Here is a 27,944-nt window from a genome sequence, read left to right as displayed (position 1 = left end):
AAGGGCTCTATAAGAATCAGTCCATTTACCATTTGAGTGGCCACAGGAGGAAGTGCAGCTTTGGGCACTCCATTGTTGGCTTCATTTTTCTTGGAGGTGATCATCAGCTGTGCAGAACAAATGAAATCAAATCCTCATGTTGATGAAAAAGTCTGAGTTCAGTCCTTAAACTAACTGTTCTACCTGAATGTTGTTAATCAGCTCTGAGCCAGAGCAAGGCATTTCAGTGTTCCTTTGACACTTTAAAAAAAAAATAGTTTATACAAAGAATCAAATACACACAGAAACAAAAACAATGGGTGGAGAGATGTTATACAAAGGCCAAGGATTAATAGCAAAAATTACCTTGATAAGCAGACATCAAGCATACAGTGGCAGGAAGCAATTCTCCAGATTATGGCCCATCGAGCAAGTCCAGGAGAGGTTTCCAGATGCCCATAGAACTGCTGAGAGACTTCCCTTTGCAGCAATGGATCTTTTTGGAACAAGGAGGTGATGGGGATTTCCATTCTTGTAAGATTAATCTCTATGTAGCAATCGTCCCTATCCCCGTGTTTCCTTTGGTGAGATGCAAGTAACCTATCAGAGCAGCCAAAGATGGCCAGGGCGCAGTTTAGTTGGATGTCCCTACCAAAATGTTAAAAAAAAACAATCAAAAATGGCCCTGCAGAAATTGTCTAGGGTTGAACAGGACCAGAACAGGTGAGAGTGATACTTCTGCACTACCACGTTTATCACCTAAGAGGGAGACAGTGCCGAGTTTTGTCTTAGGGCAATGAAGTCTACGTAGAACCTTAGACTGAATCAGCCATTACCTGGAATTGATGGAGCATCCCTGAACATTGGAGAGGCCCTCGTCCTCCTAAAGCTCATCTGAGATTGAAGAACCCAGTCCACTGGCCCAGGCTTCCCTGAGACGGTTGGCATTAACTGGAATAGCAAAAACATTGACGAACCAGGAAATCAGATGTCGGTTGACCAAAAAAGATAACAGAGAATATGATTTTTAGGTTTAGCGTTAAGATCGGGGATAGACCCACGCATAAAATGTCTAATTTGTAGATACTGAAAAAGTGTGATTGAGCTGAAACGTAACCTGAAGCTGAAGAAGTCACTGAAACAGCGCAATCCCCTCCTTTTCCCTTTGACACTTTTTAACTTGAACACTATCCCTTATGATAAAGCCACTGTGTTGATATATCGATCAGAGATTATTACGTTAAGGTTATCTGTGTTTTTGCTTAAAGTGCAGGAAGAGGTGACAACAAAACAGCTTCTTGATGCTGTTCTTCTTCCAGTCGTCCATTCTCCGTCGCTCTCGTTCACCAGCTCAGTAATACTCGATGCCACCGGTCTGCAAACACACCCGTTATCACTAGTCCTGTCAAATTACTGTATTGTCCTCTCTTGCCTCCTTGATTATCAAATCTCCAATGTTCCTTTGCCTTCCAAAGGTCGAGCAACCTATGAATTATGAATGTCAGGAGAGGAGAGCCGATATCATTCTGCTTCTAATTAAAAAGGACACGATTAAAAATGCATCCATTAGAATAGTTTGACTTCTAATCACTTGTTGCATTATTAATCAGGATGTTTGTTGTTCTGTGATTTAGATATCAGAGCACTGGGTTATTAATAGGCTCCCACACCCCTGAGGAGGTTTTGATGATCTTTGGAATCAATTAAAACTCAGCATCATTTATTCCACCAGGTAGCTTCGTTTTTTTGAAGGTTTTATTCCTGAGTGTTTCAGTCGCTTACTGAATGGCACTTCAGCAGAATTTAATCTGTTAAACTGTTGTTCAGTAACAGCTTCAGTCACGTTTTTATTTTGACGTCACATTTTTAGTTTCTTATTCTCGTCAATTCATGGATCATTTCTGAATTCTTCTGTTTGATAAGCTTAAGTGGTCATAATACAGTTTTTTCGGACCTCTGCTTTTGTCTGTTAACACAAACTCAACATGTTCTTCATAATAAAACTATGTTGTGTTTCAGTGCACAGCAACCATTCTTTGTTTTCTAGTAAAGCCTTTATTTTGAAACATTTAGAGGAAAATCATGTGGAATCCAAAATGATCCCAAAGCAAAGTTGAAGTGAATGATTGAAATGCAACAAAGTGTTTGAAAGCAGAGTGGCTCTGGAAGCACACTGAGAGCTGTCACGCAAATTGTGACGTGTTTTTGAACGTCTTCTAAGCGTTTCGAGTGTACAACTGTCAGCGTCGGCACAAATTTCATAATGACCCAAGTGGAAAATGGAGTGGAAAGTGAGTAGGTGGAAGTAAGTGGAAAAATGAATAAATGTGACTTCAAGGAAAGACAGAAAAACATATCTGTAGAAACAAAGGTTTGCTGCTTCAACACTACCACTGTCATGTTAACGGTGCTTTCATAGACACTTGTTTGTTACAGACACTTGTGCATCAAGCTGATTGTTTGATCCAGATATTTATGGCAAAGGAAAAAGAGGAGAAGAAAATGATGGTATTAAATAACATCTCTGCACCTGACAACTCCCCCATTTTTTAATGTCATCATGGCAGCAGACATGCTGCATCAGTGCCAGGGCAGCCAGCACTCGTCCTAAAGCATGCGGCTAACCGCACGCTGCCCTCCGAGTTCATAATGCTTGGAATTCTTTTGCCTGGAGGCCTTTCTGTGTGACAGCGGTAATCTCAGAAACTACTGCATCTGACTTCAGTGAATCATAAAAGACAGTTTCTGATCAACATCAGATCTTTAGCTCGGGCAGAACTTGGTTCCTGGAACCTTGATTCTAAACTGTAGCTGCTCATCACGATGAGATAATCAAACAACAAACTGTAGATAGACGGAACATCTCTCTGCTTTAAATCAGTGTTAACATTTTTATTTGGGTTTTTGTCTGTATTTTGGAGGCATAAGTCGCCATATTTGTATGAGAGAGTGGTGGTGCAATGCTAAATGCATACACGAACCCACAGCGAGTCATTTGATATGTTATTATTTTATTATTTTTATTTTTAGCACAATTCAAAGTAAATGATGACTGCAGCATCAGGAAAGGGACAAATCAAAATGCGTAACACTGATGGTGCTGCTGTGTCACCGCTAAAGCCTGTTTTAATGTTAATGTTCTTTACTTGCTTTGAATATGTTGGGCTCAACGTGAGTGTACACCGAGAATACAGCGTCAGGCGTGAATGGTCTTCCTGAGTATTGTGTAAAGTTTAGAAGTAAACAGCACTGAGCTCGCAGTGAGGATGAAGTGAAAGATATCAACTTGTAAATTTCCATGATTGAATGATTTACTGAGGTAGTGCTCTCCATCGAAGACAGAAATGATGCAAACATTGCCCCCCAGCTATATGAAATTCCACACACCTTGAAGCAGAAAACGTGGTTAACAAAGAACATTGATAACCACTTATGTGATCGCCACCATCTCTGCCTGGGGTTTTAGGGATTGTTAAAGAAGCTAAAGAAAGCCCGGCTCTGGCTCCACAGTGCATGTTGTGCTGAAATAATTAAATTTCATTTCTTCAGGGTTTGACATAACTTGGCTAAATATAGGTTATTCTAATCCAAAACATTATGATGTATGTGCATCACCCAAACCTCTGTAAACGCCCAGAGATGCACAGTATAAAATATGATGTCAGAGTTGCTGTCACAGCCCGTGAGCATCATCCTCAGCCCTGTGCTCTGTGTTTGTGTTTTACATTCCAGTTTAGCTCTCATACATTTTATAATTCTTAACCCTTATCAAGATTTTTATTTCTTTATTTAATCTAATTTAAAAATTGCTCAGTGGGATGAGAAAGGTCTTTCTTTCTTCAGATCACAGATGCATGATCCAGTTTAAGTACTAAAGTGAACTGAATACTTAATTGGAGGTGATGAGGAGTGTTGATGGTGGAGCATTACTGCCTTTAGTCAATAGTCACCCATCTTTCTATTTACTATTAGAAAACTCCTCCTGAAGTATGTTAAGGAGGCTTAGTTTGCAGGAAAAAGTAAAACCCAAATAAACCTCGGAGCTCCGGCTGCCCTGAAAAGACACCGTGAATAACCGAGCAATTAAATTAGTTCGACTTTTACTGAGTTCCACTTTGAAGCGCTGACATTTGACTGAGCTCATTAAGCTTGTATGATTTCACAATAAAGTCAAAGGCTTATTTTTATAAGTGTGTAATTACATTAAAATGATAACAGACAGAGAGAGTCACCCAGCTTCTCCTGAATTATTACCTCCAAATGTTGAACTCTGGACGGACGTTATGTTTTCTAGCTCATCATTAAAATGCCTCCATAATGGCACAAAGAGTGACTGCGTGTGAGGACATGCTACTGCATGTCAGCACGCCTCCCGCCCAGTCACGTATCAACAGTGCCCCCTAGTGACGAGGACTGTGTAATGCACAAAACTGTAAGGTAATGACTGCTGCTGTGCGGGCTTTTCGGTGCACGTTTTAAATCGTTTTTTTCTTCAAACAAACACGCCCAAATTCATCCGCTTTGATTATTAATTCATTGATGCTGAAAGCTCCAAAAAGTGTTTTACCTCCAAACTTCCTGTCAGGGATATGATTGACTACAGCTGACAGCTGCTCTGTGGAAACACAGAAAGGCTTTATTTGAAAGCACTCACCAACACAGAGACTATTGGAAAAATCCAAGGAGCTCAGTGCAGATCTGAGAAAATGTCATAATCCAACATCATCCATTCAAACAACAGTACAAGTTTTATATGACGTGTATCCTCTTAGTTTATTTTGATGGTCCAAGACAATCCAGGAAGGACTGAGGCCTCCAGAACATCACCATCAAGTGACAGTCACATCACCAGTGAGAGAAGCCCCCAATGCTATTAACTGCAATTATTCAGCTCCACAAACCGCACAGATCAAGCTGGTTCAAATCAGCTGATGAGTCGTTATCTTCATTGGAAAATGTTGCACATGTCACACTATTTAAACTACACGTTGCTTTTGCCTCTGCAAGCCACTTTGCAACCAACCTCCCCTCAGTCCCTCTGACCTTGTTACTGTCAAATCTGTTGTTACTGATGCCTGTTCTGTTCTTTCTGTGACTCCTTCTCTCCTGATGTTTCTGCCTCTCAGCTTTAGATGGATCCAGCCTCAGAACGCAGCTAAAACTAAATCGCTGCAGAGGGAATAACGATTGAACTTTAACCAAAGTGTTCTTAGTGATAGCTGGCTGATGTCAGCTATCAGCCAGACGATTGTTTGAATGCGTGGCCAAGTTGACCAATGCAAGATTCAGCAGTATCCATAGAGACACAAAACAAGTGACTGAATGAAGTTATCTTGTTTTTGATTGAAGAAAACGTGACACCGTGAGCTCACTCATGACGTGTTTACCCACAGGAGCTGTACTCGCAGTCCTACGATGCCGTGGGCGTGATGTTTGCCTCCATCCCAGGCTTTGCTGACTTCTACTCCCAGACCGAGATGAACAACCAAGGAGTCGAGTGCCTGAGGCTCCTCAATGAAATCATCGCTGACTTTGATGAGGTGAGACTGCAGATTTTGAAGTGCGCCCACTTCTGCTTCAGACAAACATTTTAAACATGCAGAGGACCGTCTCTGATGTCAGCATCTTCTGTTCTTCATGAAAAGCAGATCACTTCACAGCGGGTTAATCCGAAGCCAGAAACAACGAGCACACTCACATACGTGCACAGGTTATCAACCAGCACCGATTTCAGACAGAAACACACCCGCACAGGAAATAAACACCACATACACAAAAGCTTATGGGTTCCACTGATATGAACCCAGATATTAGCTCTCATCCTGTATTGATTTAGCTTTCATGATACAGGGAGGATTTTTAAGCTTCCGTGGCAGCTGCTCCAGACTTTCTACACGAGTTCAAAACAGGCTGAAGTACAGAATTACTGCGACTGATCCACCAAAGCAGAACTGTAGAAACAGTTACCTTGTTGCAACAGCAAGAAGGAACCTTTAAATGAGAAGAAACCAGTTGATAAAAGAGCTGCTCAATAAGTCTCCATGCGTCAGATTCAGTGTGAGTTAGCATGCTTGCAGAAGTTTCACAAAACTTTGCACTTTTTGGTTCCCTGTGGACAGAGTTGAAGTCTACAGGAACTCGTGGCCCTGATCAAGCCTCTGAACCGAAGTCTCTGACAGAAAATGTCAAAGTCTCCTAATAAGAGCAGAGACAGACAGACACCAGCTGCGCTCTCTGCTGCCTCGGGCCACACTCCTCACTCACTTTCCCTCAAAACAAGAACAGACCTTGCAGTATGAGCCCACGGCAGAGGGGCTCATGCTGCAGATGACAAGATCAGAATAAATGGCTTCGTTTTAGGGGACAATTAGCAAAGAAGTGAGTAAGATTTATGCATCAGTCTGATTGTTTTCCACAGCAGACAATGATACAACGATGAGTTGTGGTTTAAAAGAAACAGATTCCTGTAAAAACGATGATAGTTTTATATGAGCTGACTGCAAAGAGAATCTCTTTGTTTGATGTCATGTCGCGAAAGTGAGCAAGAAGCAAATCCACATTTTTGTTGTTGTTCTTTTCCGCTGTTTCCATCCACAGGAACTTGTGTGTTCCCACCATCAGAATCTTAATCAGCTTAATCTTTAGACTGTTTTCATTTTCCCTGGTTTAGATACTTCTCTCCGCACTGGTTGGTTAAACTCTGATTAGACAACCACAACAAGGAACCTTTCAGAAAAGAAATAAAAGTCAGATTTGGATTGATGTAAGCTTTTTTTTTTTTTGGCTTATTACATCATATATCCAGAGATTTTTCTTATAAGGCTTACAGAGTCAGGGTTCAGTTACAGTGACATATTATCCATTTTAACTCTCTTTAATGAAGCTTCTCTGAGTGACAGCCGGCGATGGCTCCAAGCATTACAAATGCTTACCTGAATCATCTCCCAGACACACCCAAATTCATAGTGATAAAGTATCCATATACAGTGTTGGGAAGGTCACTTTTAAAATGTTTTCCACTACAGATTACAGAATACATGGCCCAAAATGTAGTTTGTAATGTGTTCTGTTAAGTTACTCAATGTGAGTAACGTATTCTGAATACTTTTGATTACTTGAGATATTATCATGCTTTTTACAACTACATGAATGAACTATTGCTGAGTGATTTATTGCTATTACTGAAGGCTACTCACCACCAAGCTAACATTGCTAGCTGGCATTAGCTGAGGTTAGTTCATAGACTGCTTTCAGAACTGCACGTGATTGTTTGGAGCTAGCAGGTTGCTAATGCTAACCATCAAGTCTAACAGTCTGCAGTCTAGTACATCGTGGTACATCGAAGATACTGAAGTGGCACATAACCCAGGTAGCTACCACAACTAAAACAAAGTAGCTGCAGTAGGCTAACGTTAGTTTAAAAAAGAACTTATTTCCAGATGTTTCTTTAGGTTGGAGTCTTTTGACGCTGAGAGCAGCTTGGTTGCTGGCAAACAGAGTTCGCATTGCACGGTCAGATTTCCCTTTCTTCTTTAAATGTGAAGTGGCGTCGGAATTTCCAAGTAAGAAAAGCATTCCTGCCTGTGCACTGCTGCTTCTGGGTCCATTGTGTAACTGACGCCACCAACATTAACAGGACGTTTACATTAGAGCCTCTTATTGCGTGTTTTATTTGGGTTTCTGCTAATGCGTGGAATTAACAAAATTAGAGAGGGGATAGCCTAACATATGAAACAGGAAAAGACCGCTGTGTAATCCATTTATTTCATCAAAGTAACTGAATTCTAATTATCACCTATTTAAACGGTAACTGTAACAGAATACAGTTACTCATATTTTGTATTTTAAATACGTAACACCTGCACGTGTATTCTGTTACTCCCCAACACTGCCCATAAATCGTCTTGGTTTAAAAACTCGTTTTAACCGCTGTGTCTGTGAGCATTTCATGTTTGGTGACACGTTGTGCTTTATTTAGTCATGTCTCAGATCTTGTTGTAATTTGTGATTTTATTTAGTATTGCAATATGCAAACAAATACTGCTACTTGCCAGAAAGTAGAGTGGCATGGAAAGCCATGGAAAACAAAATGAGAAAGCTGGAATAGGTATCGACTTTGATGAAATGCTGCCTGCTGAGGATTTGTGTGTTTACCAGCCATGAGCAGCTCTGACAAAGACGGAGACTGACAGAGTGAGGAGGAAACCTGGTTGCTACATCATTATAAAGAAATAGCTGTTGCCACATCAGCTTAGTAATTTACCCAACTAATCTTCACATAGTGCAAAAGCAGAAACACAGCGATGTTCAGTTCAGTTTTTTAATTCAATTTAACTCAGTGACATGAACGATTATGTCCCCGAAAAAGGTTCCTGGGAGAAAAAACATCACGGAGCCCAAACTCCATTATCCATGACAGGCGGCGGCAGATGGAAGGATTAACAGAGCTGGAGCCTCTTCACTTGTTGTGGCTTCGGAAATAAAATGTTTACAAGGACAAGAAAGCAAACACAAATGTTCAAAGTGTCTCTCTGACTTTACAGCTGCTGGGTGAGGACCGATTTCAGGACATCGAGAAGATCAAGACGATTGGCAGCACCTACATGGCCGTCTCTGGTCTGTCACCTGAAAAGCAGGTGAGACCCTTGGGGCCGGCTGTTTTATTTACTTTACATGAACAAAATAATTTGTATACATGAAATGAAAATAAAAGGTAATTAAGTGGTTTTAAAAATAATTTCTCAAAACACAGAGACACTGGTATGAAGATTTAATGAATCTGATTTCTGACATTCTGACGTTTCATTTCTCCAAACATGCTGGTTAGGATCCTCACACTAAGAGCACCATCTGTTAGCTAGTTAAGTGTAACTTTGCTGAAAATTGGTTGTTTAATCACGGTTTTGCAGCATGGCTGGAGTCAGTACCACATGTGAACTATTTTGTTTCCTGTAATTCTGTATTTTGAGGCAGAAGTACTAGAAAATATCAGAGGACTTTTCAGGCTGTGTGGAAGTAATTAAACTAATAAATAAAAATAATGACAGATCCCAGCCAGTCGCATCTGTTCGAGTGGAAGCATTAGATCGTGTGCCTAAAACCTTCGAGTGAAGGCTTCAGTATCCACGCCAGTGAAAAGAGTTTTCTGACACAGTTCATCTCTGATGCGACTGCCCTCCAGCTGGTCCTGATGTTCAGCTGACTCAGACCCTTCTGCTCTCACTCCCACAGCAATGTGAAGATAAATGGGGTCACCTGTGTGCGTTGGCAGACTTTGCCATCGCCCTCAACGAGAGCATCCAAGAGATTAACAAGCACTCCTTCAACAACTTTGAGCTGAGGATCGGTAAGAGCTTTGATGACGAAAGAGTAAAGTGGGTAACATTTTGTGGAGATCATCTCAGTCTAAACACTCAGAGTGCAGTGGACTCGGTTTTAATTTTCAATGACAAACACCAGAACGCTGTGTGAGGACATGTGGGTAGTAGTTTCTGCAGTGCAGGTGAAAGAAATAAAAGCAAACAAAAAGCATTTTTACCTTTTAATGTGTCTGCAGCACAGAAAATAATGCTCTCAGTGTGTCACTGCATCAACCTGAAATCCAGGAAACTGAGAAAAAGTTTTAGTTTTACCTTGTTTTTCACATGACTTCATATACTTTCTGACAATAAAAAGCAAAGATCAGCTGTCTCAAGTCAAACTCAACATCTAGGAGTGCAGATTGCGACGGCAGACTTCTTCAGGTTCTTTCAGTCCTTAAGTGCAGAACAACAAGTACACAAAGACTCAGATGCTAATCAGTGCAAAATAAAATGAGAAAACAACAAAACACACAGCTGGATGTTTAGTTGGAGATTCACTGACTTTTGGAGTCTCAAGTGGCCTTTTAAGGAACTGCAGTTTTTAGCACATCCAGATTTGCATAATTAAAAATGAAAACAAAAGCAAGAAGACCCATTTTTTTTGTTTTTAATAAAAAATGGTTGTCACCCCCTAACAGCTGGTCTTGTGTGTTTTTGGCAGGGATGACTCACGGCTCGGTGGTGGCAGGCGTGATCGGTGCCAAGAAGCCTCAGTACGACATCTGGGGGAAGACGGTGAATCTGGCCAGCCGGATGGACAGCACCGGCGTGAGCGGCAAGATCCAGGTTCCCGAGGAGACCTACCTGATCCTGAAGGAGCGCGGCTTCGCTTTCGAGTACCGCGGCGAGATCTACGTGAAGGGCATCAGTGAGCAGGAGGGCAAGATCCGAACGCACTTCTTGCTGGGCCGCGTGCAGCCCAACCCGCTCATTCTGCAGCCCCGCAAAATCACCGGCCAGTACTCGCTGGCGGCCGTGGTGCTCGGCCTGGTGCAGTCGCTCAACCGGCAGAAGCAAAAGCAAATCCTCAACGAGAACAACAACTCGGGCATCATGAAGGGCCACCACCACTACAACCGGAGGACGTTGTTAGCACACGGTGGCTCCGAGGTGGGAGGGGGCCATCACGCTGAAGCAGCTGATAAAACTGAGCTGTCCTGAAGAGTAGACTGGAGTTTCAGTTCCACAGATCTCTCAGAGGCAGGGCTGCTTGTCAGCCTGAAATAGTCCCAGTGGTTGAGTTAAACCTAAGTGGGCGGAGCTAAAGAACATTTCTTTCTAGCATGTTCGCAAAAAAACACAAAAAACAAAAGTCCTTGAGGAGCTGTTGCAGTTTAAGCTGCTTTCAGGTCCTGAATTGTAAGTTTATGTTGTATTGAATAAAGGCTGTTTTGTGAACTGGACAAAAAAAAACAACCTGTTAATAAGAGCTACGTAGGCAGGATTCAAATCAGGAATGTCATCTTATCTCCCAGAAATCAAAAAATGCACCAAGAGTGAACAAGAAGGACAGGCTTCAGTGCTAAAATAAACTGAACACGGCTCGTTAAGGTTTAAATCTACTAATTGTTTAGTCTTTAGTGTTACTGGTTGGAAAACTTCAATGAGGAGCTTGTTTTAAGGAAACTGAGATGAAAGCAGCTCATTTTAATCTGAAATAGTCTTTCAGGAGATGCAAATAAATACCATAAAATATAAATACCTTCCGTTTGCCGTGCAACACCACGTAATATCAAGGAGAAGAGGTCAACCAGGATACAGCAGGTGTGTTCAGTGGAGTTTCTGATATTCTCCTCCAACATCCACCCTTCAGAGAAGTTAAAAATTATTTCATGCACATTTTAAAAGTGTTAAATTTGTTGCACTGAGTTTGGATGGGTCTGAATTTTAGTAGTTGAGTCACCGCGAGCACTTTCAGTTCACTGTGTCATGATTTTTGCCCCTCTACACATTTATATCACACAATCCAGCTGTAAAAGCAGGAGATCCAGACTTCTTTCCAATACAGCGAGGACTGAATTAACCTGCCGTGAACATTAGCACACTCATAAAATCTGAACAGCTGAAGGTAATGAAGCGATGTTCTTTTAAACTTTGTCATAGTTAAGATGTAGAAAAATAATAAATAGAGGCAGACTAGTAAGACACATTAGCTAACTTAACGGCTGAACTGGTGTCAATTCAAGGCTTGGAGTACACCAGTGGAAACCCTAAAGAAGATGAATCAGAACTAGGTCTTGCTTAATTCACTGACATTTGTGGTTAAAGCCTTTGAAATGGTTATAAAGCAAACTGCACTATGTGAGCGGTCACGAAGTCTTGGCTCGTTTGTGCATGAGTCTTACTGATGGGGTTTTTCTTTATTTTCTTGTCCAAGATACTACCGCTATCAATTTTCACGTGATATAAAAATGTCATATCACTGCATCATTGCTATAGCAACGCCATGCGTTTACTTTACGCAGAGTGTGCAATAATGAAACAAGCCCAGGTATGTCTGAGGGCGAGAACCGCACAATGTCCAACAAAACACATTACTTTACAAAGTACGAATAATTTTACAGCAAAATATTTGCAAAGAAAAACAGTTCCTGCTAAAGGTGGAAACAACAAACTTGTTTCGCCATGTGAGGAAAAATCACACCATCCAGCACAACCAGGCTACGAAGGAGAGGATGCTAGCAGCTGATGACGTGTGAGCGAGTGTCACTGGAGCACTTGCTAGTTACACTTCATATGGCAGGAAGAGAAAATGGATGGAAGTTCCTGAACTGGTTTAAAAGTTTGACTAAAAATACAACATCCTGTGTAGAAAATATGTTTGAGTTTTATATGGAAATGCTGTGTGGCTCCACTTACAAGGTGGACTTACTTTAGTTGTTGTTTAACTAAAGTGTTGAGCATTTACTTTGATTTAAAATTTTTAATGTCACAATTGCTAGTCTTGGTAGTCGAAGATCAGCCCGCCAGGGCCTTCGCTCCGGGACGGTGCCCGGCACACATTGCACCCGACCCCTACGGCACCTCCTGCGGGTGGTGGGCCTGCAGGAGGATGGGCCCATGTCCCTTTTTTGGGCTGTGCCCGGCCGGGCCCCATGGACTAAGGCCCAGCCACCAGATGCTCGCACTCGGACACCCCCCTGGCTCCAGGGAGAGGCCCCGGTAACCCTATCTCTGCCAGGGTGAACTGTTCCCTTGGTCTTGTACTTCTGAGGGAGTCACCCTTGGGTCTTCCAAGGGTGAGAAGTTCAGCCATCCGGAAGGGGCTCAGAGTAGAGCCGCTGCTCCTCCACATCGAAAGGAGCCAGTTGAGGTGGTCGGGGCATATCTGACCGGGAGGAGACCTTTGGGTTTCCCCCGGATAAGCTGGCAGAGGTGGCCGTGGAGAGGGAGGTCTGGGCTTCTCTGCTAAGGCTGCTGCCCCCACGACTGGGCTCCGGATAAGCAGAAGAAGATGGATGGATGGATTAAAATTTCCGGGGAATGCATGACCTAGGCTACTTTTGTGCTTAGGTTTCACTTATTCTGGCACTACTATCGCACTAAAACGCTGCTGCTAGCATCTGTGCTAGCAGTAGCATGTGGTAGCGAGTCATCAGTGACAGCAGCTCGTTGGAAAAGAAGGACTGAAAATGCTCTTTGTTTACTTACACCTATAAATGCTGCTGCTTGCAGCAACTCAGTTTTATTTATATAGTGCCAAATCACAACAACAGTCGCCTCGAGGCTCAACATTCAGCATTTTATTCCCTATAACATCAAAAGTTGCAGATTTTCTTAAAATGTCAATGAAATTTTGAAACTATATCACCTACCCCTACTTAGTAAATTCACCTTTTCAGGTTATGTAATACCTGCTGAAGGCTTTACACTCTCATACTGGTCTACATGTGACAGTTATGCACGAAGAAAAGCCCTGACCCCCAAAGAGTAAGCTCTGCAGCAAATGTGCACTCTGCAAGGTTCCAACTTTGATTGTAAATACAGGACTGGCGTAGCTACCAGAGTGTCACCCAGTGGTTTGTTAATTCTGAAGTTTAGCTTTCATCAACATCTGTTTTTATTTTTTAAAAGCCAGATATGACCATGTTTGGATGTGAAGAATGCAGGGTGGAAAGTTTCAATCGAACAGAAGCTACTGTAGCCTGGTTAGCATCCACTGGCTGTACTGGAGTTTGACTTGTTAACAAGTCTGGTCATACCCCTAGTAATGAGTTAAATTTTACAGTAGTCCTTGTGCTCTGCAGCTTCGATGAACTGGGCACATGAATGGTTCCCCACCTGCTGCAGGTCCTGGTAAAGGCAACCCCGTAGCTCACAGCAGCTTTCCAGATCAGAAGAAAGACTCCATCACTGCCATCGCCAGCTGCAGTGGAGCGGTGGTTCGAGTCAGCCTGACTGCAGGACAAAAGTCTTTCAACAGAAACCTGTCCAGTGAGTGCCAGCACGGGAAACACAAGACGTGAACAGGCCGATTGCTAGCTGGTTAGCTACAGCTGATTTTTCAAAATAAGGGTTTGTCCACTCAAAACAAGAATGGTGTCAAAGGGATGAAAAAAAGCTTTAAAAAAGTCAGCAGATAAACTAGGCCAGCCATTAAAGTAAATCTATACTAATAATTTAAATGATTAAACTATAAAAATTGATAATATAAAGGTGAAAATCTTTTTTTTCTTCTTTTTTTAAACCAGGTTATAAACATGTAAATGTTTTGATTTTTCCTGTATGGAGACTGACTCACCTTTGAAGACAGCCTCGAGTGGTCATTAAAGGAATTGCTGGTTTTGGTATATTAGCTTCGGTTCATTTTTCAGATGCACTTGGCTTTAAAACTTTGCCAGTGTTTTAAAGAGGAATAAATGGCACTCAGAAAGTCTTTTAGATCTTCAGGATACACACAACGCATTTTGGTGCAAAACACTGAATGTACACAGAAAAGCAGGCGCGCAACCAAGAGGTTCACAGGTCTGCAGCCAAAGAGAGGTGGAAAAAGCTTGCTAATCTCTGAGGTGATCATTGGAATTAGCACTGAGGCTCTTGCTCAATTCTAAAGCATTGGGCATTAGCATTGAGGCTAACTGGATTATATTCAGGCTGTGGTGAACGAGCCTGCTGACCTTTCAACATCATGAATGTCATGTAAAAATGAATGAAAGTCACTTACATGTTTTCACCACAGTGACTTCTTTTCATTGTTCTAGGTTTACCAGGTAGCCCAAATGTGCTCAGAAAAAGAAAAAGAAAATCTCTGGCCCCTCCCACTTTGGGTTAACTCAACCAGTGAGATCATTTCTGGCTCCTGAACATCTCCGCTTTTGATGCATGTTTGAAGAACTGAAAGTTCTCTTTGGAGGAGAAGGAGAAGAGTAGGAGTTGGTTGTGGTTGAGGTGGGAAGGAAGGAGGGAGGGAGACTCATCCACCCTCACCTGTTCGATATCCGTTTGACCGATCCCCTCGGACTGTCTGATGTTCCTCCTGTCATTTCCCCTTTTTCATGTCACCTGACTCCCAAACCATCCCCGCCTAAAAACCCTGCCCTGCTCTGACCCTCGCCCGGTGTCGATGTTTCTTTTTTGTATTTCTTTTATATATGAGAACACAATAAAAAGGGGTCTAATTTTTTATACAAACCATGTGTCTGGTTGCCTTTTTGTCCCGTTTCCATGGCTTCCCATAAGAGACGGTTTAGATACACTAAAATCAAAGTAGTATTTCAAAGGTTTGTGGTGCTGATTATTTAGCAACATCTGGTTTTTACACAGATGAGCTTTGACTGAGGATTAGTTAAACCAAGTGCACTTCAGACATATGTCTACATTCGTTGCACAAAGCCAAGCACAAAGGTTAGTCAGTGGTTGTCATCGAGTCATTAGTATTCATTATTTCTAACTGAGGGAAATGTCTCAGAGGTTTTTGTGTAACTTCCTATGATGTAGCTGGTTGAATGAAAAGGAAAAGTGCTTCAGTCCTCCCTGTGTCACCTCTTAGCAGAGGATACACCAAACCATCATTTCTGAAAGGACAGACCACAACACCGTCATGTAATTCAAAGCAACATCCGTGTGTTACGAGGTCGTTTTCTTCTGTGAAGCACTTTGTAATGTGGGTTTAGAAAAGCACTCTATAATTACAGATTATGCATTTTATTAAAACAATCTGAATAAATTCAACGTTTGAGTGTTGTCTTATTGCCAGCCTGTAGGATTAACTAATTAATTAAACTGACTTAAAGGCAGAAGTTAGACTGGTTCGTCTCTCCATCAGGAGGAGAAAATAACGGACCGGAAGAGGAACTAATCTCATTTTACGTTACTTTGTGGGCTTGTGTTCCATCTTGTTTAAAGCGTCTAATTTTTTGTAATGTCAACCAGTTGCTATTTATTTTTGTAAAAGTGTAAGCTCTATTATCCTAACCCTAAAGTGTTTATGTGAGACCCGTCCCATCTTTTGAATGCTGATGTTGGGCCGTTCAGTGCGTCTCCAGAAGTACAGGCAGGTTAAAAAGTATCCGAATCCATTTCCACATCTTTTTATCTTCTTGATTAAAAAGGTTTTGATGAATTCTTCCTTCTCTTCACATCTGACAAGCGTGAAGTGAAGAAGTTGGAAGCGAAGCCAGACACCTGCTGCACAATCCCAAACCATCTGGACCCCGGCTGAGCTCAGCTCATGGTCGATGATCTGAATCAGAGCTGATCGTCTGCTCTGTTCAGACACAGGAAGGATGCTTTACTGTTCCTGTTTTAACACAAATACCAAACATCAACAGGATGTAAGAGCAGCTCTTTGATGTTTTACTCTAGCAGGGAGAATTAAAGTCTTCAAAACGACACTGTCCAAAGGCCTGCACACTCACAAAATGTAGGAAACGTTAACGAGAAAGTGGCTCTGGGACAGAAACCTCAGCACACTGGTAAGTAAGAAGGTGTTTTCAATGATCTCATTAGCGCAGCTTGTTAGGTGATCAAGATTCAGCTGACTCCCCACACCCACTCACTCACCTGTTCCTCATTTTCCAACCATCGCTGTGGATTTATAGAAGCCCTTTCCCACCTGCCGCTGTTTTGCCCTCCACAAGCTTTCACCCTCATCTTTCACCTCCTAACGTGACAGCGCTGAGCCTGCACATGTTTGTGGCTTTGTGCTGTCCTGTACTCAAGTGTAACAAGGAACAAATAAATGAGTGGGTAAAAAAGAAGCGGTCTGCTTTCATCCAAAAATATCCTCCACATGCAACAATCAGTCCTGTATTTAGTCCCTGGATCCAGACAAGTGCCATCAAGGAGCTGACATACAGAGACATCTCAGATTTACCGTCTTTGGTGTAATTTTAGGAAACTGATGATTATTCTCCATGTGTTAATCTTCATTTGTGTAACACGATTTTCTGGTGAATAAATAAGTTCTGATATCGGACATGAATGTGAAGAAGCAGACAAGAGAGCAAACTGCTAACTAAAGGAAACTCTGACGGTGTCCTTCTCTGTGCACATGTGGTGGAAATGGGTTCAGGACCAAATCACAGGCATCCTGCAGTTTGCAGAAACATCCACTTGATGGCGGTATATACCCAGACCGACTGAATCAGCCTTAAACACACACTTCCTGATTGTGTGGCTGCAGAAAGATTTCATCTCTTCTTCCTCATCCCTGCCTGCTGATATGTGAGGAACAAGAAACCAGTCAGGGCTTGAAACTGGAGTTTGAAGTGCTTTAAATAACTGAAGTTTAAAAAAACCCTACATTTAAAAAATCTATGATTTTTCTAAAACCATTAATTAAACTTTTGAAAAAGAAATTCATGCTTTAAGCATATGCTGTACATAAAAGACAGACATAGCTAGCTTGACTACAGGATTGCACAACCCAATATTGGGTTGGATTGCAAAGGCTAAAGCTGAGCTTTCAAACCGTTACCATCTAAGGCTACGTTCACACTGCAGGCGAAAGTGCATCAAATTCGACTTTTTTGACCCTATGCGACCCATATCCGATCATGGTATGACAGTGTGAACAGCACAAACCCGATATAGGTCACTTTCATATGTGGTACTGAATCTGATACATATCTGATGTTTTAGAAAGCGACTGCTGTTTGAACGGTCATGTCACATTAAATCCGTCTTTTACGTCACTGACACAGGACAGACGCCAATTATCAGCGCTGGAGAAGACAAACGAGAAAGCATGGCGGCGGAAACTGGAGACGGAGCGAGCCACTGGATAGAAACTGAGGCTTTGGACTTGATTAGCATATGGGGAGACAATTCTCCATCCATCCATTCGCTTCCGCTTATCCTTTTCAGGGTCGCGGGGGGCGCTGGAGCCTATCCCAGCTGTCATAGGGCGAGAGGCGGGGTACACCCTGGACAGGTCGCCAGTCTGTCGCAGGGCTAACACACAGGGACAGACAACCATTCACACCTAGTGACAATTTGGATTATCCAATTAACCTATCCCCACAAGCTGCATGTCTTTGGATGGTGGGAGGAAGCCGGAGTACCCAGAGGGAACCCACGCAAACACGGGGAGAACATGCAAACTCCACACAGAAAGACCCTGGCCTGATGGTGGAATTGAACTCAGGACCTTCTTGCTGTGCGGCAATAGTGCTAACCACCGTGCCACGATCATATCGTAACCGGGCTGTGTTCGAGTGCATTGCCAGAGAAATGGTTGAACGAGGGCACAGGCAAACGTGGCTACAGTGTCAGAGGAAAGTGAAGACCCTCAGAGCCAAGTTTAAAGAAGCTAAAGATATAAACCAGGGGTCCCCAATCCCAGTCCACGAGGGCCGGTGTCCCTGCAGGTTTTAGATGTTTACTTGATCCATCACAGCTGATTTAAATGGATAAATGACCTCCTCAACATGTCTTGAAGTTCTCCAGAGGCCTGGTAATGAACTACTCATGTGATTCAGGTGTGTTGACCCAGGGTGAGATCTAAAACCTGCAGGACACCGGCCCTCGAGGCCTGGAGTTCTCCACCCCTGCTCTAAAGCATCCCCTGTAAGGTGTGAGGACCTCAATTTATAAAATAATCACCCTGTTGTCTTATTACAATAAGAGCTGAAGCTAGCAACAGAGACACAAACTAATCAGGAAAGTGTTTTAAGTGAATGGTGGATTTATTTTCTCATTGATTTCTCTGCAGTGAAACTTTTCTTTTTCCAATCAGAGTCGCCTCCGGCTATCAGGATAGAACAGGGGTGGGCAATCTCAGTCCACGAGGGCCGGTGTCCCTGCAGGTTTTAGATCTCACCTTGGGTCAACACACCTGAATCACATGATTAGTTCGTTACCAGGCCTCTGGAGAACTTCAGGACATGTTGAGGAGCTAATTTAGCCATTTAAATCAGCTGTGTTGGTTCGAGGACACATCTAAAACCTGCAGGGACACCGGCCCTCGTGGACTGAGATTGCCCACCCCTGGGATAGAAGGACAGCTCAATGCGTGGAGCAGTGAGGTGTGCTATTACTGAGCCCCACGTGTTTCTGGTCCTCAGTAACACTGGCTGAACACAGTGCAAAGATGATTGTTATGTTTATTACACACAGCTGAATTTTCTATCCAATTCATGATCTCAGGGGTGCTGGAGCCGATCTCAGGTGTCACGGGGCAAGAGACAGGGTGCACCCTGGACAGGCTGCCAGTCTGTCACAGGGCTAACTCATAAAGACAGACAGCCATTCACACTCATACCTACAGGCAACTCAAATCACCAGTTAGCCAAACCCCACGCATGCCTTTGGATTGTGGGAGGAAGCTGGAATGAATCCGCACAGAGAAAAGGCTCCAGGCTGGATTCAAACCCAGGACCTTTTCACTGTGAGGTGACCCTGCTAACCACAGTAGCCAGGTTGCTTCTCCCCCAGGCTTTTCCTCACATTTATAAAACAAACACAAGTCTGTGTGATTTTCATTTTCCCTTGCTTCTTTGTTTCTCCTGCAGAAGTTTCTCCCAATGGTACATGTTTGCGATCGCTTCCACACACTAATTTGCTTTAACCACATTCGTGTGCTTTGGCCAGGCTTTATCAGCACCACAAAGGTAACATGGCACGATACAATAGTGTGGATTGAGAACTGTGTCTGTTCCAAGTCTGTTTAAAAGTCTTTTATAGCTCTAATGCTTCTTTGCTTTGAAGTGATTTTTGTTTTTATCATTTTTAACCACTAGGGGCCAGGAAGAGACCAAAAACAGATCTTCTTGGTTGTGTCAAAATTCTAGGAGCCACCAAGACACAGATTTAAGTGTCATGTGTGGGCAGCTCAAAAATAATGTGGTTAGAAGTGCAAGCTTAAAATCTTAAAGCTTTTATCTTTTCAATAAATGAAGCCCTGCACAGATCAGTCTGTAACCTCTAGTAAAATTTGTAAGTTTAATCTCTGCTAAGATGTTTGCACAACCAACTGGCAGCAGCATCACGACTGAAAGGTGATGATAGCAGCTGAAGCTATGCAGCTTAATTTGGTGTAATATTCACCCACAAACTGCTTCAGGAAAATCAGCAGATTCATTACGGCGACAGCACGGAAACTAATAAACTCTTTTAATCATCTTAGATGTTAAAAATCGTTGCATCATGAAATCTCCTTTCCCACTCTACTTTCTGCCACAAATGAGTGTTGCCACAGAGACATCGCCGACGAATGGATTGTTAAATCAAACGGGAACGACTCGGAGCATCTGGTCACCACGACAGTGAGGAACACGAGCGCGGTGAGTTCAGGACAAATTGATTGTTTCTCTCATTTCCCTCCCCCGTATGGATTTTCTGTTTGACATGGAGGAGGAGGAGGAGGGAACAAGGGGAGAAGCAGAGATGTGGAGAATGGAGTTGCTATGGTGACAGGGGCACAGTGAAGTGTGTGTGTGTGTGTGTGTGTGTGTGTGTGTGTGTGTGTGTGTGTTTGTGTGTACACAAGTTTGTTGCAAAAGCTGAGTGTCAAGCTAAATGGGGGTGTCAAACATGTGGTTCAGGGACTAGAACCGGCCCTCCAAAGGGTCCAGTTTGGCCCACCTGATGCTCAATGAGGTGATGTTATTAATGTCTCATATTTTTAGTGCTGTGCAAAGGTATCATAGTGTTTTAACACAGGCATTAAAATGTGACAAATGTGACAACTTGAGGTTGTGTTTTCTTGTGCACAGTTCTGACACCAAGTCTGACACCACGGTTCCCACTCAGAAAAGTGTGGTGTGTCCACTCTGGAATAACAATGAGCTGCTGCCTCAAGTATCCCGGGTTCTGTTCAGGAGTGAAAGAGGGAAGGAGGGAGCGGGAGGTGGACTTCCAGATGGATTGGTGCTGCTTCAGATGGTGCAGATGCTGTCCCGTTCTGTCATGATGAAAAGAAACTGAGTGTGAAAGCAAACCTGTTGATTTTCAGGTCTGTTTATATTCCCACCTTCACCTGTGGTCATCAGCTCTGGCCAAAAGAACGAGACTGCAGATACAAGCAGCAGAAATGTGTTTCCTCTAAAGGTCGTCTGGGCTCAGCGTTAGAGAGGAGTGAGGAGCTCTGCCATCTGAGAGGGGTGCAGAGCAGAGCTGTTATTCCTCCGTATCAAAGGAAGCTAGTTGAGGTTTTTGGGGCATCTCACTAGGATCTGCCCTGGATGCCTCTTAGTTGATGTTATTGTATCCGATCTTTACCAAGACCGGAGTGTGTGCATGATTACTGCTTTTGTAGCTGTGTGTTTATATGTCTGCTTCCTAAATTCCCCTGACAAATTCCTCAAGCAAAAGGTGGGCACTCACTTTTTATATCAATATTGTATGAATACAATATTGAATCCTTATAATTATTTAATAAATCTCAAACTGCACAGTGACCGCTTTCTCTCTGAGGCTATCCCTGATTAATTCTTGAACCAATGTATGGCACAAATTATAACATTAATGATTAACTTAATCAGTGTTTATATTAAAAAATGAAGTGATGTGAGCTGATCAACAGCTTCAAGCAGGTCTGCTGTCATGAACTGGATTTACATATTTTCAGAACACCTCAACATTCAATTACAAATTGGTTGTTATTGATTTAGCATCAGGTTGTTTCTGATTTGATCCTCAGTGAAGCAGCTGATCAAGTCATTACCCTTATTTTGCCTAAAATAGACCGGTAAGCACACAGGCCTACACGTGTTGTTTCCCTGCCTGCTGGTGGGAGTGTTGTTATTGTTTCTGAATATTAAAAATAAGAAACATTTGAGGAAAATTTGATTGCCTAAGGCAGGAGTTTGATGTTCCAGACTACATTAAAAGCAGATTTTTTTTCATCAAAAGACACTCCAAGGAAAATAAAAGTCAGAGTTATGACAGTAAATTAATTAGCTCAGAACAAGAAAATCAGACTTTTGCCTCTAGCGTTCATTTTAATGCAAACAGTTTGATAACAGAGCTTTCTTTAGTTTAGTTGTTCTGCACCAGTAACGCCAGCGCTGAACATTATTTGTATTTGTTTTTTTAAAAAGAGCATTGTGGAAACTTTTTTTTCTTGGTTCAAAATCTATCACAAGGTTTTCAGGAGCAAACCACATCGATACAGCGGCTAATGGATGGACAACGGATTTCATTATCCAGACGGCTTTAGCTTCAGGGGGGGGTCAGAGGTCAAAACAAGAGCGGACCTCCTTTCGAGTTTTAGCCTGTTTTCAGCTCTCGGAGGTCTCGACCAAACACAACCACCGTGGTACTAAAATCTACTTTCCTGTGGGCTTTAGTCGATACTGACTGGTTAAAATTCCAGCTGATACTTTAGTATGAACTGTTCCAGAGGAAAAACACTCCAGCTTGGCTTCACATGGTACACGAGGTGTTTAAAGAGTACACAACATGAGTAACCCATAATCAGGACTGCACTGACGGTCTATTATTAATTTTTAAAAATCTTTTATGAATCAGGTTATTATGAAGAGAGTGGTGGGAATAACATGCAGGAAATGGACTGAGATGGACTCCAACCCAGGCCCCGCAGTAGCCTTGGTGTAGAGGCACAACTATAGGTGAGCTCTCGTGGTCCCCCAAAATATTGTTTTAATGGATCGATGGGAGAGCAGCGGAAAAAGTGCTAAGTGATTTTTATATATTTTTTTTACTTTTCTCTCCAAGGACAGATCTCAAAGAGTCAATGTTGTTCATCAGATGAACATAATTGTTGAATAAATGATGATGTTGGTCGTTGTTTTCATAATTTCTGGGCAGGTAACCGATATCTAACAAGAACAAAGACTACAGCGTCCTGGGTCAGAAAGCTACACACAGCTCTACATGCCCATTGCACATACACTTAATAACAACAATGATAATGTACTCTGATGTGGTCTCTCTCATATCACATCACTGTACATGCACAAAAAAATAATGTACTTCAATAATATGCTTCATAACCATTTTGGACTGTTCACTGTCGATCTGCACAGCTTTTAAATTTTGATTTGTAATTTTTAACTTTAGGTTATTCTTGTATTTTAAAGGACTGCATGTCATACTGTGTATGATTGTGTACGTGACAAATACATTTCAATTTGAGGTGTTAATGGATGGAGCTACACCACCTTTAACTTTAATCCTTAACCACAGACCGCAAAAAATGTGAATGAAGCTTCCGGGTCATCAAGCTAATTGTTGCAGGTCTGCGGTGGCAGACCCTGCATTTATTTGAGCGTCTGCATTTGGGTCTTTTTGAGGCAGGAATAAGGTTTAACAAAAAACAAGCCATTTTACTAAAGGCCGAAAAAACATGTGAAACAAAGGCGAAAGAACACAGAGATACACTAACATAAAACCTAAACTGGGGAAAAACTAATCAAAGATCTAAATACAAGGACCGTGGGAAAACCTACAAACCATGAACACGGAGAGACGAGCAGACGACCTGACGATGAACAAAGGAAGACAGAGACTTAAATACACAGAAGAGTTACAAGGGAAGTGGAAACACACGGGGGACACAGCTGATACAAATGAACGAGGCAAAACTAAACACACTGAACATGGTCCATGATACTATCAAAATAAAACAGGAACCACTGAGACGAAGACTAACACATGAGCTTGACACCGGAGGAAAGTCAGACAAGAGAGGGAGCTTGGGAACACGAGAGAGCACACATGAAAGAATAACACAACAACGACGACGCGACACAGAAGACACGATAGACTCCGACAGAAAACTGGGACTGACACGGGGATAAGAACACACGGGCTGGGAGTAATATTAACTTACATGAAAACCAACGACTAAACTAAATGACAAAACTAACGCTTTACAAAGAAATTTGAAAAACACTGCAAACTCAAAATGCCCGGTCGAATGACCCAGAACCACGACACTGACACACTGCTTTAAACCTGCAATCTCTCTGAAAGCCACCAGATGGCGATAGCTGTCAGCTTTCTGTCTTGACCTCTGTAAACACTTTGCCTTTTCTTATTTTTAAAGTCATACTATATTTCTAAGTAAAAGGCTAATTAAGTAAACTGGCTAGTTACTTATCAGTCACGTAATCAAGATGGCGACAGTGAAAACAATGTCACCAAGAAGTGATGTCACAGTAGTTACGTCCATCTTTCATTTTTCTTTAACAAAAAACAAATGGATTAGTTATTGAAGACAAAAATAACTAAGGAGGAAATTAACTATAAACTTTTTTTAATGTAAGCGTGTTTATTTCTTCTGTAAAGTTAGACGCTTCTCTATAGGGACTCGTTTTTGGAGAGCTCCTCAAGTGGACATTAGAGGAACTGCAGTTCTTCACACTTCCACACTGGCTGCTTTATTTTCATCCCTGAGGTTGCTGTTTGGCCTAAACTGGCTACCATACAATGGCTTAATTCTTTAAGTAAATACAGCTTATCCTTCCTCTGATGTCCCTGTTTAAACCTGTTTTTCTTTGGTCATGAGGAATGTGAGTGAAAATGTTTAATTTTCTCAATTTTGCTCCCTGAATGAGCTGGTGCGGCTGTCATGGGCATGGGCTTTCACTGTTTTATGTAAAATATTGTTTTACTAACGCGCGCACACACACACACACACACACACACACACACACACACACACACACACACACACAGTCTGCCTGTGGCATCGCAGCTGAGCTCACATTATTACCTCAGAGCCTGTTGTCCACACCAAATGAAGCAGCCAAGTTGAAACAGAGTCCTGAGACGAGCATTTATTCACAGTTAATAAAACTCTCCTTTCAGCCCACATGAACCCAAACACACTCCATCCTTTCTGTTAAACCGGGGCAGAAATAACGACCCCTGCAAACGCACACATATCAATGCAGAAACGGTTTAGATCAGCTCAGCTTTTCTGCGTCAGATGGTCCCCGTGATTTAAGAAAAAAGTCAAACTAACTGAATATAAATCAGACGCCACTTACACTATGGCAACCGCCGCCAGTGATGCTCCTCAGCTGACCACAAGGAGCCGTCTGCCATCTGGCCAGCAGGCGAGGGAGAGGAGCGAGCACACACAGGCAGACACGCACACACATGTGGCATGTGTAAAAGCATGTTGGTGTGGACTCAAACAATGACACACAACACAGATGTACAATGTGCTGATTAAAGAGCACAGAAACCAAGAACTACACACGACTAGTGTACAAAGCCAACGTTGAAAAACACCACTGTAGGATGAAAAATGTTTTTAGCTTTGATTTTTTTGTGACTATGACAAACAGCGCCCTCTCTGTTCTTATCCCACAGCATAATCCAGCAGACTCGGCTAATGCAACAACCTTTTTAGTGGGTTCTCAGGGTTTACTGTGGGTTTAATCTTGATATGCTTTGTTAATCACAACCACGCCTCAAGATCACATCTCTACCACATTTCTATTAAACATCTTTTTTTTTTTTTTACCTCCTCTAATTTGAATCACTCTACTGTGTTTATTTTACTGGAAACATCTATTAAAACTATACTGGGAATTCTAATAGTCCATCAAAAAATCTGTGAGAGAAATTCTAGTATTTCATTTGCAATTTGGATGTTAGCACAGTTTACAGTTTTTGCGACTTGCTAACCACCCTTGCTAGCATGAGCTGATAACACCAGCTCTAAAAGAGTAACATGGCCAAAAACGCTAACGCTGAGGCTTCGAATGGATTCTTCAGAAAGCAGTGAAGTTATGGCAGTACGTCCATCTTTTATATACAGTTTTTTCTTTGTCCTGCCTTGCTCGCTGCGTGTCTGTCTGCTCTGGCTTTACATCATTCCCCGTCTTACAGGATTTAACTGCCTGTTGTACAGAGTCTTTCATCAGTTGTTTGCATAGTCTGTCTTTCACCTTTCATGTCTTTTCCTCCTTTGTTTCTGCTGCTTGCTTTCGCCTTTGCTCAGAATGTTGGTATGCCTAATCGTTGTTTTTAAAGGTTATTTTAACATCTGGCCAGCGGACAGCAGTTGGAAAAATTTGGCATTTGGCTAACACAGGCACATTTGCAGTGATGATGATGATTAATGTGTATTGCACCTGAGGGATACAGCAATTTGTGACCTTTTTAGGTAAAGTAATATACATATACATATACATGTACAACTTTCTGTATGATAAACATCCTGCAAAGGTAAAATAGGATCAGACATTTCATCACAACATCAAATCAAATTTATATCCAGAGAGCGGGGCTGTCAGTTTATTCAAGCTGGGTATCCTTTCGGATTGCTCGCCATCCCCTCCGTGAGTGTGTACATGGTGGTGGTAATGGTGGTGTGTATGTAAGCGGGAGGGGGGGTGTTGCTGACCAAACACACACACACACACGTCCCTACACTTCCCCCCCGGAGACTGAGCGCCCTACATTCAACCATCAAACCCACTGTTACATAAAGCCACTACTGCCACACAAGCCAGCTTGCTGCCTGTTGCTAGGCAACAAGCCCCCGAGCCCCATCATCGAGTCTCGCTGGGCCACGGCTGTACCTGGAAGTGCTCAAATGGGTCAGTGAGGACAAAAGAAAAGAGACAAACTAGAAAAATGAGGGGGAAAAACCCCATTAAAAATGTCTGTGGGATTGTGCAGATCTGCGCTCAGCATAATGTGCATAATGAGGTTTGTGAGTCTGGGAGGACGGAGTGAGGGAAAAGGAGGGAGGAAGATGATCTGTGGAGTTTCTGTCAGAAGACTTTTTTTTCCTGCAGAATGAGACAGCAGCCGTCTGAATCTACAGACTTACAGCACAATCGCCTCATTTGGAGCTTTGATTGCTTCAAAACCCTCCAGAGATTTTCGTTTGTGCTGGGGATTTGGTAACTGTGGAGGTAAATGCACTCACTCATGTTTCTATATATACAAATTAGTAACAGACTGATAGAATACTACAAAGTTAGGTGCTATGCCACATGGCAAGCTATACAGTTATTTACACTCCAAACACAGTGAAGACACGTCTGTGTTGGCAAAACTGTCAGAGTGGCAACTGCAACATTTTTAGTCTTTAACAAAACAGAACCAGATACAGAAACTTGAACTCTTTGCGATCTCGAGTCTTTTCCCGACGTCACCATTCTCACTGTGAAATGCCTCTTTTTCATTATCATGCTGTCCAGAGTGCAGATGTATTTTCATTAAGCAACAGATTCACATCTTGCTGATAAAATGACAAATCCAGTATATTTTTTTTCCTGAACATGATGAATGTTGGTTTGATCAGAGTTCATGTCCTGCTTTGCAGACTGGGGCGTTCAGAGTTCACATCAATATTCAGTATAGCTGGCAAAGTCAGTAATTCTCTGTATAGGATGCGGTAAACTGCAAATCCTGCATTAAATCCTGTAAAGGATCAAGACGGCAGATGTAGCAGTATAGCAGTGGCTCTGAGGTGAATGTTCACACACCATAAAAATGTCTCTTGTGGATTGTGGGGGTTTTTTTTAAGGTCATGCCACTACTGGTTTTAATATTGAATGTTTTAAATTATGTAGCTGTAGTCAGATGTTGAATCTTGAGAAGCTGGAAAACCAGTGAGGGTGCAGATGCCCAGACAACGGAAAAGATTTTTGGAAGCTTTCTTGTTTCTGGTTGTCCCATTGGCCGATCGCTTCAGACCTCAGAGGCATGAAGATCAAGTTTTAAGGGACTCAGTGTCAGTGCAGTTTAAAAAACAAATAAATCAACTGGAACAAAAAATAAAATAACAAACAAATATGAGTATGAACCAACCGTGGATGCAGAATATCCAAAATTTTAATGCAATCCTTACTGGCAGAGCTAAAACACCAAACGTAGCACCACACACAGTGGACGTGTAGTATTACACACTTTTCTATACTTTGCATTGTGTGTGAATTTCTGTACAGCACTCTGGTTTCCCCCCACGCTCCAAGGACATGTATGCTAGGTTACCTGATTGTTCTACATCTCCTGTAGGCGTGACTGTGACCACAAATGATTTTCTGTCTGTCCAGTGTGTGCCCCACCTCCCAGTGTCAGACACCCACCCCCACATCCTCACCCTGGTGACCCTGAAGGGGTTAAGAAAATGAGTGGATGGATGGAAAGTTGGAGAAATGGCAGAAATAAAAACTGGAAAGTAAACTTTTTGAACATTTGCAACTTGTTGAGCTACGGCGTCTAAATCTG

The 27,944-nt window shown here is 42.3% G+C and overlaps 1 protein-coding gene and 2 long non-coding RNA genes across 6 annotated transcripts in view; 2 read left to right on the top strand and 1 right to left on the bottom strand.

Moving 5' to 3' along the window:
• Window positions 1-14,972, top strand: part of adcy8 (adenylate cyclase 8 (brain)) — a 137,309-nt gene extending 122,337 nt beyond the window's left edge. For both annotated transcript variants that reach the window (XM_003452796.5, XM_005457675.4), the window contains 4 exons: window positions 5,373-5,519; window positions 8,523-8,615; window positions 9,211-9,325; window positions 10,003-14,972. In XM_003452796.5, the coding sequence (XP_003452844.1) occupies window positions 5,373-5,519; window positions 8,523-8,615; window positions 9,211-9,325; window positions 10,003-10,502 (855 nt within the window). In that variant the 3' untranslated portion in view covers window positions 10,503-14,972. The remainder of the gene's footprint in view (window positions 1-5,372; window positions 5,520-8,522; window positions 8,616-9,210; window positions 9,326-10,002) is intronic.
• LOC112842905 (uncharacterized) lies at window positions 21-4,342 on the bottom strand. Its single transcript, XR_003214949.1, has 3 exons — window positions 4,234-4,342; window positions 346-930; window positions 21-107 (listed from the first exon to the last, which is right to left on the bottom strand). It is a non-coding gene; the product is annotated as an uncharacterized LOC112842905 (long non-coding RNA).
• A 1,417-nt stretch (window positions 14,973-16,389) lies between the features above and the next one.
• LOC106098788 (uncharacterized) lies at window positions 16,390-22,584 on the top strand. 3 transcript variants are annotated; one of them, XR_003214947.1, is made up of 5 exons: window positions 18,723-18,808; window positions 18,930-19,175; window positions 19,295-19,393; window positions 19,523-20,065; window positions 20,498-22,584. It is a non-coding gene; the product is annotated as an uncharacterized LOC106098788 (long non-coding RNA). The 3 variants fall into 3 exon arrangements; XR_003214946.1 differs by having other exon boundaries at window positions 18,930-19,201; XR_003214948.1 differs by lacking the exons at window positions 18,723-18,808; window positions 18,930-19,175 and adding an exon at window positions 16,390-16,525.
• Window positions 22,585-27,944: the final 5,360 nt, after the last annotated feature.

Source organism: Oreochromis niloticus, linkage group LG18, assembly GCF_001858045.2.
Source record: "Oreochromis niloticus isolate F11D_XX linkage group LG18, O_niloticus_UMD_NMBU, whole genome shotgun sequence".
In the NCBI taxonomy this organism is placed as follows: Eukaryota; Metazoa; Chordata; class Actinopteri; order Cichliformes; family Cichlidae; genus Oreochromis; species Oreochromis niloticus.
The sequence above is the reverse complement of the archived record's forward strand: the minus strand, read 5'-3'. Positions and strand labels throughout refer to the sequence as shown.